This window comes from Lissotriton helveticus, chromosome 9, assembly GCF_964261635.1.
Source record: "Lissotriton helveticus chromosome 9, aLisHel1.1, whole genome shotgun sequence".
NCBI classification, from domain to species: domain Eukaryota; kingdom Metazoa; phylum Chordata; class Amphibia; order Caudata; family Salamandridae; genus Lissotriton; species Lissotriton helveticus.
In genome coordinates, this window is record NC_136070.1 from 395,919,701 (window position 1) to 395,933,832 (window position 14,132).

A 14,132-nucleotide genomic window follows, 5' to 3' on the forward strand; every position below is an offset into this window, starting at 1 on the left:
CCTTATGAAATGTTGCTGCTCTAGTAATGAGTTGTGCAAACCCAGTATTGTCATCAGGAGGTGAAGGTTTTGAGGGATATGACTCAAGGTCGGTATCATTACCTGATCCCACATTATACTCCTCCCATGGGTCTGCCTCCTCTGGGATTGTGTCCTCATCATCCCCAGGGTGTCCCCCCTCCCCTGTGTCACTTTCTCCATCTGTTGTAGGTGTAGATGGACGTGTGGGAGGAATATCTGGCCTATTATGAGGAATAGGCGAAGATGGTGTGTGAGGTTTGGGAGAAGGGGGAGGAGTTGTATTCGTCCCCATTGTTCTCTTCTTTGGATGAGCCTTGTCGTCCAAATGTTCATGTTTCCTCTTTTTAGGTAGCTCTGTGACTACCTTGCCAGTCTTTGGGTCAATAAACAAAGTCTTTTGTTTAGGATCCGTTCCGTGTTCCTGTGTCGGTACCGCAGTTTTCGGTTCCGAAAGGTGTCTTTTCTTTGAAATGTCCATTTGTGTTTTCGGTGCCGAAGTTTTGTTCGGATCCGATTTCTTCGGTATCGAAGATGTCCCCGGTGTCGAGGGTGTTTTTGGCGCCGAAGCGTGCTTCGGTGTCGACATGGACTGCTTCGACTTCGAGCTTTCCTTGACCTGGTGCTTCGGTGTCGATGTGGTTGGTTTATCGGAACCGGAACCACTATGATGGGGGACCGAGTGTTTCGGTTTCTGTTTCGTTGCCGGGCTCGAAGGCGGGGCGTTGGAAACTTTTTTCGGTTGTCTGACCGGGCTCGAGGGCGGGGTCGACACCGTGCGGGGTCTGTTTTTGGTAAAGGGACGTCGTCACTCACGGTTTGTTGGACGTCGATCTCCTCGACGTCGGACTCGTCCGCTTCTGACCCCGCCTCGTCGGCCTCTTCTTCCTCCTCTTCTGGTTGCTGGTCCTCGAACAGCTCCGGGATTGCTTGTGACTGCATTCTCGATACCTCGTGTCTTCGGGCTCGACGGTTTCTAATCGTCGACTTTGACGAGAACGCTGCACAGGCCTCACAGTCCCTGGATTCGTGTTCAGGGGACAAGCAGAGGTTGCACACCTCGTGTAGGTCCTTGTGTGGGAACTTAGCACCACACGTTGGACATTTTTTGAATGGAGTCCTTTCCATGGACCCCGGGCTGGACTACGTCGAGTTTCTCGTAGTCGTCGTCCTTCGAATCGCGTCGGAATGGAGTGAAGTCGCGTTCGATAACGATACCGTCGATTTGGAAAGGAATACGCGCCGGTTATAACCTTCTTTGTTGAAGTCGGTCCGGAGCGCTTCGATCCTCATCCGAACCCGATGGCGGAAAAAAACAATCTAAGGATGGAGCCGATGCCCATGCGCACTAACACCGAGAGGAGGAGTCACCTATGACGACAAAGACTTCTCCAGAAGAAAAACAAAGTGCAATCATCCGAGCCCAACACCAGATGGCGATCTATTCATAAATGTACCATCTGCAGCCCATATGCCTCGAACATAACATGTATCCAGCACACATAACGTTACCAGGCTACGCATACACACACATACAGAAACGTGAGCCCCGCCAGGAAAACTAAACATGCACAATAAATGCGTAATGGAACACAGGATCAGCCCAGCTACACACATCACCGCCGTTGTGAATTCAACAACACACGCCAGGACGTGCAAGGAAGGCGGGCCAGGCTCGGCGGGAGAGGAAGCACATGGAGGGAAGGGTGGACTAACTCTATGCGTTGGTGAGTGGAAGCACATCAGAACAGCCTGTGAATGTTTCTCGCAGTGATGTGTGCGTGCATGCCCCGGAAGAGCGATGTACTGTTGTGGTAGACCTTCTTTCCTATCAATAGGGTAGAATGGTACATGCCTTTTGGCACAATCTTCTTTTTCCCACACTACCACCTATTCATTTATCTTTCGCACACTCTCTCAGTCACTTTTTCTCTCTCCCTCTCTAGCAAAAGTTACAACATGAGGTTGCCTCACCCTTTGCATTAGTATTTATTGGTCTCACCTACCAGACAGCATTTAGCTGTCTGGTTGTGAAATACCTCTTGTGGGGCATGCCAAGAACATTCATTGTGCTTAGAGTCTACCCATTGCTTTCTATTGGTTGACTTTATTGTCACTCTCATTTGCATGCTTGTTATTCAATGGATTGTCTTTCTCTTCTTGAGCTTTACCCACCCACAGATCATAGCCCCTTTGCTAGATTTTTAATTACTTAACTTGTCATGATACTGCTCACATTTAGGGAACTTATTTTTAATTTTTATTTCAACTGCAAGGGACTGCTCACACACGTTTTCTAGCTCTTTCCCTCATGTAAAGACTTCCTCTTACAAACACCTGTCTCCGTGCTGTCTGTGTTTTCCCTCATACTCACAAGCTTGTTCTTTGCGTTCTCCACCCACCAACCCCTTCCTGACTTTTCTTTTTTAATCTTTTTTCCTTTCCCAGCATTAAGTGAGTTTGATGCTCCCTCACCCACATGCCCATTTCCCATTGCTTCGACCACCTGCTCCCCCCCACCCACACCTCTGTTGTTCCCTCTCCCCCTCACCCCTTTACCTCTCTCCCTCGTGGCCCCATAAAAACATTGTATTTCATTTTACATATTATTGAAAGTCCAGCAGCTGCCATTTGCGGCTGGGCTGCTCCACGTATCGAAATTAGCTTACATGCTAGTAAAATGTAACTTTTTTATTTACAGATCCAATCGTATAATTCTGTAGATGTGCACATGCGTGGTGACGCAGCATTTGCATACACCATACCATCGTACATGTGTGTGCCTATGTAATGATGCGGTCACAAGTTGCAGCCATGTCACTCTGCTTTTTTGTCTTGCTTTCCCTATGCTGCACAGCATAAGCAATTTTGCTTTTTACCGAAGCTGCGCAACATTGGCAAAACGTATTGGCAACATTTTAAATAGTGCTCTTTAACAGTCAGAAGTCAGAACGGAGGTGGCAAGACTCCAAGAGGGGTGCATGTGCCTGCCACAGAGAATTAGGCCATATGTTGACACACAACGATGTGTGTGTAGCAACAACAACCTGTATTATTTCATAAAAGTCAATGAATACCACGGAAGTACATGCTTGCCACACCATGCTTACTAAACAATGGTTCTCTCAGGGGAAGCAAATAGCCTGCGCTTCCTAGGCAACTCTAATGCAGGGTTCTAATGCAAGATCAACAAGCATTTACAAGTGGGACACGGACAGCGGGAGGGGGGCGGGAACGGGGAGAAGCACACGGAGGGGGGGGCGGGAACGGACAGGGGGGAGGGGTCGGGAAGGCTTCCTCCGTTGGAGGGGGGTGCGGGAAAGCACTCACCTGTACTTCTTCCGGCGGCCGTGGTCGGCATGGAATGAGGCAAACAAACTAATAAAAAAAAAAACGAAACTCCGCCCACCGCCGCGATGACGACATCGCAGAGGCGGAGACGGAAAAAATCGCGGGAACGCCCACGAATCTGGTCCGGCCATGACGGACAGATCTCTGTTCCAATGGCTAGCCTCCATTTATGGAGCTAGCCAATGGAACAGAGGGCGTATTCGATTCCCCTCATACTGAAAACTACAGATTTCTCCTGGGGGCGGAGCTAAAGCTCCGTGCCCCAGGTGAAACCTAAAGAGACAATCTTAAGTTTTACAGGAGTCCATTTCTGTCCTACATCTGATAGTAGAGCAACCTCAAATATTTTGCTATTCATTTAGGATAGCTTAGAAGTGAATCCAGACCTTTGGCGTGTCCACATACTTTGCAGCTTGAATTCATTGGTTAAGGGCTGCGCGAAGCAACGAGTTGGATGGATTTTGGGATGGCTAATGTATTTTCCCTATGCTTCACGTAAGAATCATTTTGTGAATAAGTGATGCCTTTCGTTTTGTGAGTGTGTCTGATAAATTTTTTCAGGCAAACTACATTTGAAAGTTGTAGCTTATTCGCCAGTACGTCCGGGATCTCTTGTGGCAGTTCTTACAAAGCAGCAATATTCCTAGTTTGCAAGGACATTTCTATTGTACAGTAAGGCATTTACATCCATCACAAATACAGATTTTTAAAAAAAAATCTTTTGTATTTCTAGCTCCCCATGTGGTGGCTGATGAGCCTTGGATTAAAAAAAAAAACCTCGCTTGCCCCCTCACATTTGTGTCAGAGAATCAGTATGGGGAATATTCAAAAATGTAAATTATGGCCCAAAATAACTTATTTACGTCTGCCAGGAACTCACAAAGAGATTTCTAGTAAATGTTAATGCATTTTCAACTGCAGATTTCTACGCCAAGCCTGCAGGAGTAAATCCCAATCAAGAATTGAGAAGTGGGTGCCCCTAGGCATGGCCTGACTTGGAAAAACATATGCATAAGGGGCATTCCCATATTTTGATCTAATAGGCTTTGCACCCCAGAAAGAATCAAAGATTTACTCCAGTCAAACTGAAGTTTCAATAAGTGAAGGGGAATGGATGTCCCCCAGAATTTCGAGGGATGTAGGGGAAGAGCTTTCTTCACAGAGCTTAAAAATGATTTCCTAGTGTAGGGTAAAAGGCGTCAATTTGCACAGTGGCCTCCATTCCCTAATAGAGAATTATACACTATGTAAAAATTTACCTCGTGGTAATGGGAGCTTGCAATAATTGTCACTGAACGCTCCCAGTAGTACATCACTAAACTTTCGCCAGTGCAGTTTTTCAGGTATAGAACTGGGAACATTTGTGAATAGGGAAAAAAAGTACAAGTAAATTCAGGTGAGATGTAAATCCCCATCTGCTAAGTGTGTTTTTTAGAGAACAGGTGTACAAACATACATACACAGTTTTATTGCACCCTTCACTCCTTTAGAGTTTTGCAAGGTTCTTCTCGTCCGCCATCCAGATTAATATTATTGTTTTCTCAGAGTTGATCTCATGTATATTTAAACAAAATGGCTCTTCAGAAGTTACACTTCAGAGAAGCAGTCAGTTGTGCATAAAAAGGCTCCACGAGTAACCTTCTAAGGAAAAATTATGCATTCTTTGCCCTACAAGTAATTTTGATGCAAAAAAGCGTGTGCCGTGAAAAGCACTCCATGTGTCCAAAGCTGCCAAGGTTTCAGATTGCAATGAATGCCATTCCAACGACTATGAGTGACACTTTCTCGCGAGGAAAATCAAGCGATGAAGATCAGGGAAACATATAAATAACAGAAACTGCACCCATGTGAGCAGCGAGAAACTCTAAGAAGATCTTAAAACTGAGTCAAAGCACCTGAAACGGAAGGGCACTGACCGGAGACAGGCTGTGCGATTGCAGTTCTTAGTAGCAGAGGGCAGGCAGGCACAGCAGCTGCTTAGAAGATGATCACATTGATCTGATTATTCACAACAGCACGATAAAAAGCACATTTTACAGCATAGTAAGAATATGTATCCTCCCCCTTCTGATTCTCTGCAATCCTCTCAATATTCCAAGGTCGACAGGTACTCCGGGGAGCGTTTATCAGGAAAATATTTAAGGGAAAGCACAAAAACGTACAGACGTATTCGGCAGCAAACTGCCTTTGAGAATGTAGTACGCGCCCTCATATTGTTTATAGTCACATGAGCGTGACGACATAGAGAACATAATGCACATAAAGTTGAAACTCTGCAGTTACAAAATCATTCATTACATAAATCACAAAAGAGGGCATCACACCATGCTTAACAGTAATATAAATAGACATTCTGATCAAAGCCATGCACTGTTAAAGTCACAGTACTCGCAATTAAGGATGATTTTGGCTATGGTAAAAGATCCAAAAACAAGTAACGACGTAAATGGGTAAACAAGTAATATATCGCAGCCAGCTATCACACCCTATTGGGCTGGGAAATAAACATTGCCTTTTCAAATGTTCACTGTGAAAATAAAATATAACAAACAGTTGAGGAGTTTAAGGAAGAAGGAGGTAAAAGAAAAGGTGAAAGCGACAGAGGAAAAACAACGCGTCCTGTACCGTAAGGTGATGGCCACAAAGGCCGGGCGGGGCTGGCAGCGGAAGCACAATTCGTTTTTGCAACACAGGACTGAAACTGTCTCACTGTCCCGGATCCCCACAGCAATAAGACTCCCAGGCCCGCCAGAAGGATAAATTGCTTCGCTGGCAGAGTGTCCATTGCAGGTCCAGAAGGAGAGGATTTCTAGAACATTGGGCGAGCACAGGAAATTGTGTCTAACTTTCTGACACAGCTAGGAGAAGGAGTGGACAGCAAAGACAAACGACCAAAGTACAATAGCCCAAACACGCTTAAAAGTGCTGCTTCGGGTTAGTTCTAAGGCCAAAGCGGTAGCGACTACCGTCAGAGAGAAATAAGCTTTTGCTGTTGGATCAAGGGGAGGAATGCACTTGTGGTGGAGGGTGCACAAGTCCCACCAACCAACCTGCTAGATGCCCACGGTTGTCGCCACAATGCCCCTCGAACTTCAGCCCACATTCCTTGCCTCATAGACTATCTCAGCCAAAGTCCCTGAGCACTCACTGGGAGATGTATACAGCACAGAGCAGATAACTACACCTGTAAATGCTTAAAGTAAATTTAAAATGAGCCACGCCGCGTATGAGTTTCTGAATACTAGAAAGACCTCTCATGGAAATTATGGCTTCAGATGATACCAGCAGATGATCTTCCAAATGTGTGAGCAACTATCCATATGCGAGACCAAATGTGAGATTTGTCGACATACCGAAGACACTGCAGTTCGATAGACAGAAAGCCACAAGACTGCGTTACTGAGACCGTAAAATCAGCCGTCTCGTCCTCAAACCTGTTTTTGCACTCAATAGTGATATAACTGTAATGCGCATTGTACAAGAAGATATCTATTTTTATGCAGCTACACATACAACTTATAAGCATAATGAAAACCATCAGTTTCCTTACGTTGCACATTTCTCGAACAATTGCCTTTTCTTTTTCACTGAGGTCTTCTTCATATGTGTCCTGCATTTGCCGGTCCAAATTTTCATGCACTTCAAGGACCTACGTAAAATAAAAATATTTTTCACCATGACTTATTATTAAACACATTCTAATCACACAAAGTAGTACAAATAAAAATCAGCACTTTTGGTGCAATAGCAATAGTTTGCTCATTTTGGGTGAGGGCAGGGAGAAGGTCTACTATAAATTACTGCATTGGGATTTTTATTAAAATTTTGTCACAGGTTCAAGTCACTCCATTGTTACTGATGATGTACTCTGAAGCAAATAATTTTAATTCTGAGGTTTTCTAAAACATCAAGATTTAATCTCCAAAACACTATGGGCCTTATCATTCCCTTGGTTGTGTGCCAGTGGGCAGCCATGCCAGCACCCCGCTGCCACACCGCCAAAGCCATATTAAGAATGCCCTCTCGATTCTGACTGGAATCCAGGTAGGGTGGTCCTGCAACAGCTGGCCCGCTGCAGTGCAGTGCTAAGGCACATACATGAGCCTTTCCGAGGCACCGCAATGGGTACGCGATTACACGTTCCTGTATGGAATGGACTGTTAAGTCCATGCCCTGCAGGAACTGGGGGTGCATGCTTACAGGGGGGCACCCCATGTGCACCCATGCATGCATGCCCTGCTGCAGAGGCAATAGGGGGCAATGTAGAGCCCCCATTGTTTACTCACCGCCACACTTTTCATGGTGGGCTCACTGCCATGAAAACTGTGCCGGTGAGGAAACTCGTAATATGGTTGGCGGTGCCGCTGTGGCACAACCAGCATATTAGGGGCCTCAGACTGTTGCAAGACCACCAAGGATTGCTGAGGGAGCAGCAGCGGTCCCACCGACCTACTTGCAATAGGGCGGTCTGACCATGGGTGTGGGGGTAGCCACATCACCATCATGGGTTTGGCGGTCCATCGGACCACCAAACTTATAAAAGGCCCTATGCAACCTTCAAAGTTTGTATTTCACACAAAAAGACATAAATTTCTGGGACTTCCCCTATATTGTCTTATCATTACTTCAAATTGCTATTGCTTTGACTTGGACAATTTTCTTTTCTAACTCAAGACCTATCAATTTTGGCCCTTAGGCCAAATTGAGGTAAAAGAGAGTTAATAGTAATAGGCAATATATCAGTTAGGTTGATGCCGTTGGCCTGTGAAGTAATAGTGTTGAGTTAACCACAGTACACCCCATTAATTGTCAACTGTCCAAGATCTACATGTCTGACTATTCTTGCTGAAAACTATTGCCTCTAATAAATTGCACGGAAATTAGCAGTGTTTGCTTGAAATGTTATTACAACTTGTCTTGTGCTTGACATCAATGTTTCTTTAACCACATATGTTAAGAATTGGAGCTTTTGCATCGGTGGTAGACACGATATTGACAAGCTGATTAAGAACCCCAAAGAGTGGAGAATGTAATTGAACGATCTCAGCATCTGGAAGGTTGACGATCTGCTGAGCTGCCCATCCAGAAGTGAATCTACTGGTGGCTCTGGTGTGTTTTTATGAAGATCATCATCCTGGGAAAGATGGTAGGATCCACATTCAGGTCGATGTGGCAGTGCCATGAAACAGACCCCTCAAGTCAGCAGTCATATATTAGGATATTATGTGAAAATGCATTGACTAAAGTCCACACTGCATACCGCACCTTGTTTTTTCTAACATCAGAGGACAGGATCTGATCTTGAACAGCAAGATATAAATAAGATCTTCCTTGAATGAAGTTTGTAGAAGGCAATGTTTTTTCAATTTTGATCTTTAATACCGATCAAGCACAGCTCAGGTTTCTTTTGTGAGGATTTCTCTTACGGTAAAGTGCAATTCTGGTCTCATTACAGCAAGCAATTTATATCTCTCATTTGTGAATTTCAATAACCACTCAGAACTACAGAATCCATGCAGACCTATTAGTCTGAATGAATGGACAGGTATCCAGACAAAAGGTGGTGCGGTTTAATTCATGTGAACTTTACCAACAACATACCAGTATTAAGCAGCAACTATAGAGCTAGATTTAAGATTTCCAGTGAAGGTGAGAAGTTTGAAATTTTAAAACAAAAATAAAATATGAAGTCTCTATTAAAACTACAGCAGACAGTTTGACCATAGGATAAAATGAAGTATGGGAAGAGAAGTCGTTTTAAAAACCTGATCTCACTGACCACATTGTGAATACCTGCCTTCTTACTTGCCGAAGAAGTATCGTAAACATTTTCCGTTCCAGAGGACAGATCTTTCTAGATAAACATAATTAATTGAAGAAATCAAGAAATATTTAACTTATGATTTTGACACTTTAATTTTTGCGTTGCCGTGTTCCAGTAGGAAATTGCCATCTCCTGATGCCCTAAAAGTCATAAAGCAGAGGTCTCCCATGTGGTGTCATGGTTTCAATACTATGAACTAATTGCTCCAGTTTTCCACTCAGGCGTGGCAACTTTCTTGCTGAGATGTCAACAGGAAAGTGATTATTTGCTCCTTGAAATATCCTGGGTTTTCGTGAAACGCTCAACTTTCACCTATCCCTTTGGACACTCAGACATGAAGGGACAATTTACCAGAGTCCCGAATGTTCAGGAGAAGTTTGGGATTTGGTGATAGTACCTGAAGAAAAGACATTTATATGACAGCTTCAAAGGGAGGAATGGACAAGACATAGGAAGGTGCGAAGGAGTAGGGGATGGTGAGATTCTTGGTGAGACTGGAATGGTGTTTTACAGGATTGTTTTGCTAAGTTTCTGATTGTGCATCAGGTGAGTAAGTACCTTGATCAATAGTAAGAAAACTCACTGGTTTAAAGTATCTTTCATAATCTTCGTGTAATCCCTCATTCATATGTTTGTATGTGAACAGAAACAACTCGGTGCTCTATGGTTCAAAAGCAAAGGAGTAACATTGACTCAAGTAATAACAGCTGTCATTGAAAGCGCAGTTTGCGAAGTTAGCTATGTAAGCAGTCAATATGCATAACTTCTTCCTGTTAGCTATGTAAGCAGTCAATATGCATAACTTCTTCCTGTGACTGTTATATGAAATTATTACCTGTCCTAAAGCCTACATTGTATGTGTTTGATAGGTCTAAATGAAGTCACAGTAATTTACCTTTACTTAAAGGCCTCTTGACATATTTTACTTTACCCTATTCTTTATGTCAAATGGCGTTCTGAAAGTGCAGGTACGTCAACCTATGTATTCTGCTGTGGTCCATTATTTAAAAATAGTTGTTGGACCAGGCCCTTTTTGAAGGGTTCTCCCCAAACATTTTGCCTTCCTGCTTTGTTTTTCTGACCCTCTTTTTGCTGGCTTTAGGACTCTGGGCAATTTACCACTGCTGACCAGTGCTAAAGTACAAGTACTTCCTGTCTAAAATGTAACGGTATATGGTTTCTCCAAAATCTGCATATTTGTATCACTAGTACGTCTCTAATACCGTGCACCATGTGTGCCCAGAGCCTGTAAATCAAATGCTACTAGTGGGCCTACAGCACTAATTGTGCCACCCACATGAGTAGCTCTACAAACATGTCTCACTGCATTGGTGCACATCCTGGAAACATTAACCCGACTACAAGCACAATGTTGTTAGCCACAACTCTTGGTCAAAGATGGAAATTCTGTACATGTGTAAGGAAGGACTTTGGCCAAGATGTAAAAATATTTTGTAACTGGGCATCTGTTGAAAATGCAGATATTTAGAGTAGTTGCCAATCAATTAATTTTTGAATGGTTAATGTGCAAGAAGTTTTGCAATCAACATAATCATGTGATCTTAGATGCTATTTTTGAACAGGCCTGGCAGAATGCCTATGAAGTCAGTAATTATTTAAAATTGGGCATTTTGGCACAAAACTACTCTAATCAAAAATGGACTGAAAAGGTTTCATTGTAGAACAATTTGTCTGAAAGGGTTTTTTCATGAGAGAAAACACTTTGTAGAGAAACTTTATTAAATCCGTCAGAGTATTATTAGATAAATATAATGTTTAATATGCATTATAGTATTTCAATGATTACCATGACCAGATACTGTGACAACTACCGTACACGCAAAACTGCCAGGGGTTGGAGTTAGAATAGTATTTATATAATCTCGTTGGGTTAAAATGCCACAGTATTAATACATATAGTATAAATGGCTGAATGCATTACAGTCCTGTGAAAAACGCTATGCCTAAGATTTGTAACAAAAACCTTGCAACAGATATTCGAGGACTGGCGTTATAAAAGTAATTGATCGAATATCAGAATATTGTTAGGGAAAATTAGATAAACGTCCAAATAAAAGAATCCAACTAAAATGATTTTTTACTCTGTAGACCACAATTTTATTAGACATATTCCAATTCAAAAAGTTCTTATATTACACATATTTCAACAGTATACTCCGAGTGAAAATCCTTACAATGTTTTATTCTGAACACACGATGGGGAATATCACAGTAGAAAAGTCAGGTCTTCTTGGTAGATTGCTGTGAACACCACATAAACAACAATTGATGGACGGAATGTTGCACAATGGCAAAACATTCACCCCCAGTCACAGATCTGGGTTTAATCCATTGTTATTTTGCTCACCACGCCACCCCAGTTCAGACATGGCAGGCTGCGGTCGGCAGGACAGCAGTTGCTCGATGTCCCGTGGGTTAAGCGCAGCAGCGTGGGAGGTGGTTCCTTTCGCTATTTGGCTGCGAGGTTATGGAACTCTTTGCCAAAACAGATCCGTGGTATGGACTGTTTACTTGCTTTCAGGAAAGCTGTCAAAACTTTCCTTTTTCCTCCAGTCTAATTATATACGTCTGATAGCTTTTATAATCTGTGATTTCTGAGCGTTTTTCACACTCCTTAGCTAGAGCGCTACTGGAATCAAGCTATCCTGGCTGAAGACAGCCGATAGCCAGAAACTGGTCCTAGGATGCTTGATTCCGGTCCAGGGAAGACATGGCTTGGCAGTTCGGTCTGGACTGTTCCCATGAGGCACAGGGTCGACGGATTTGCATATGGCCATGTCTGAACTGGGGTGGCTTGGTGAGCAAAATAACGATGGATTAAACCCAGATCTATGACTGGGGTGAATGTTTTGCCATTGTGCAACATTCCGTCCATCATCTTGTGTGTTTTGCTGTTCACCCTATGTGGGAAGGGTATGCCCAGACGTGAGTCCCCATGCTCACTAAGCCGCTGGAGTCCAGCTATCCTGGCTGAAGACGGCTGATAGCCTGAAATCGGTCCTAGGATGCTTGATTCCGGTCCAGGGAAGACATGGCTTGGCAGTTCGGTCTGGACTGTTCACATGAGGCACAGGGTCAAGACTGATTTGCATATGGCCATGTCTGAACTGGGGTGGCTTGGTGAGCCGATGGATTAAACCCAGATCTATGACTGGGGGTGAATGTTTTGCCATTGTGCAACATTCCGTCCATCATCTTGTGTGTTTTGCTGTGAACACCGACACATATCTCTCCAGAACATTTCTAATTCATACAGTAATAAAAAGGATTTTGGGACGTTTCTGCCCAGAAAATCAACGCCTGGAGATTTATCTTTGGCCAGGAGAGACTCTGTGCAAACGTATCCAAATGTACATATTGCCTGCAAAGGTGTTCGTGTATTTTGTGGAGTCTGTGGAAATTCGGTCTTGATAATCAATTTTGGCAGAGCAAATGCAGGGCGCAAAGCGTGCTCATTGTAATAAAACAAAGGCAGACCTACCTTCATAGCATGAACAACAGCCTCTGGTTTCTGCACCCCAGGGACATACCCAGCAGGGGGTGTAGATGCAAGTTCAGGAGTCTTGCGGGCAGGACCCTGTATAAACCATACAAGAAAAATCAGTGCCCCGTGTCTCCGGCAATTGGAAAAGCATTCTTACAGCATGCAAAACAATGATGCTTTCAGAAATACACTGCATGGAAAATGAGGGAAGTGGTGAAGGTCACACAGCATAATATATGCATGAATCCTGTGAAAAGGAAGCTGGTAGAAGGACAAGCTGGATAAACTCCAAAATAAACTAAGCTGAACAAACAAAAGATGCTGCTACACTTAAACAACCACAAAAAACGTAGGACTGTTTTAGAGATAACCTACAAAACTGAGACACCGAGGTAATAGGACATCGTAGGCATAGCTTCTCCACCATTTTAATGTAGCTCTAGACATATATGAGCTGTGACCTTCTGAAATCCTGATTTATAAATAAATAAATTAAATGTGATTATCAAAACAACTCCTTCATGTAGGTTTAATTTACTTTGTACACACACACACACACACACACACAGTGTTACAACAATTTTGCACATTTGATATGAAAAAAGCTGAAATGTTTGTACTGAATGCTGATGTAAAAATATTTGAAATAAGTCACGCAAACTACCTAACTGCGAGTAAAGTGTTATGAGTCAATAGCATCCACCAGTTTGGGGACATACTAGATTGCATACAACCTTCGTTGTAAGTCTGAAGAAAGCAAAGGTCTGTTTTAACCCACAGATCAAGTCTTGACTTGCTGACATAGCTTTGAGTGGCTTCCCAAAAACTCAATCAATGCACCAAGCCCCTTTAATTCTTTAACTCCCCGCAGTACTTCAAAGGACATCTGAACAAGACGTCACAAAGGCTTAGTGCTATCTAGACCTATTCCACAAATTCAAGTCTTGTCTTCCCTATTTCTATTGGTATAATCCAACTATAGGGGCGAGAAGATACCACCACAGATCTACTAAAGGAAGTCTTCCACTGTGCTGAATGCATAAACACATCCCAAAAGAAATGGAGATTCAGAAAAAGCCAGGAAACTAATTTTCTCATTCTAGGCCCCCAAAACTTTGGAACAACCTCCCCCTAGGGCAATAGCTTTCAACCCTGGAAACAATTCCGAAAGCATCTGAAGCCCCACTGGCGCAGAGAATTATTCTCCATCCAGCTAGTAATGCCAGGAACAGGTCACATGTGCCTCATCGTACCCACCAATATTCTACATTGATGTGGGATGACGTGAGGCCATCCTCGGTTACCCTGATTAACAGAACTTCCTGTTAGACGGACCGGGAGGGTCGGCCGAGGATAAGGGGAGAGGTCTCCGGGGAGATCCGTCTCCAGCAATCGTACAGACAAATAACTTCCCCCCCACTGACGTACACCACA

At 43.5% G+C, this 14,132-nt stretch overlaps 1 protein-coding gene across 2 annotated transcripts in view; it reads right to left on the bottom strand.

Moving 5' to 3' along the window:
* CCDC85C (coiled-coil domain containing 85C) overlaps positions 1-14,132 on the bottom strand; it is a 335,280-nt gene that overhangs the window by 24,236 nt on the left and 296,912 nt on the right. For both annotated transcript variants that reach the window (XM_078660143.1, XM_078660142.1), the window contains 2 exons: positions 12,696-12,791; positions 6,920-7,018 (listed from right to left, as the gene is read on the bottom strand). In XM_078660143.1, the coding sequence (XP_078516269.1) occupies positions 6,920-7,018; positions 12,696-12,791 (195 nt within the window). The remainder of the gene's footprint in view (positions 1-6,919; positions 7,019-12,695; positions 12,792-14,132) is intronic.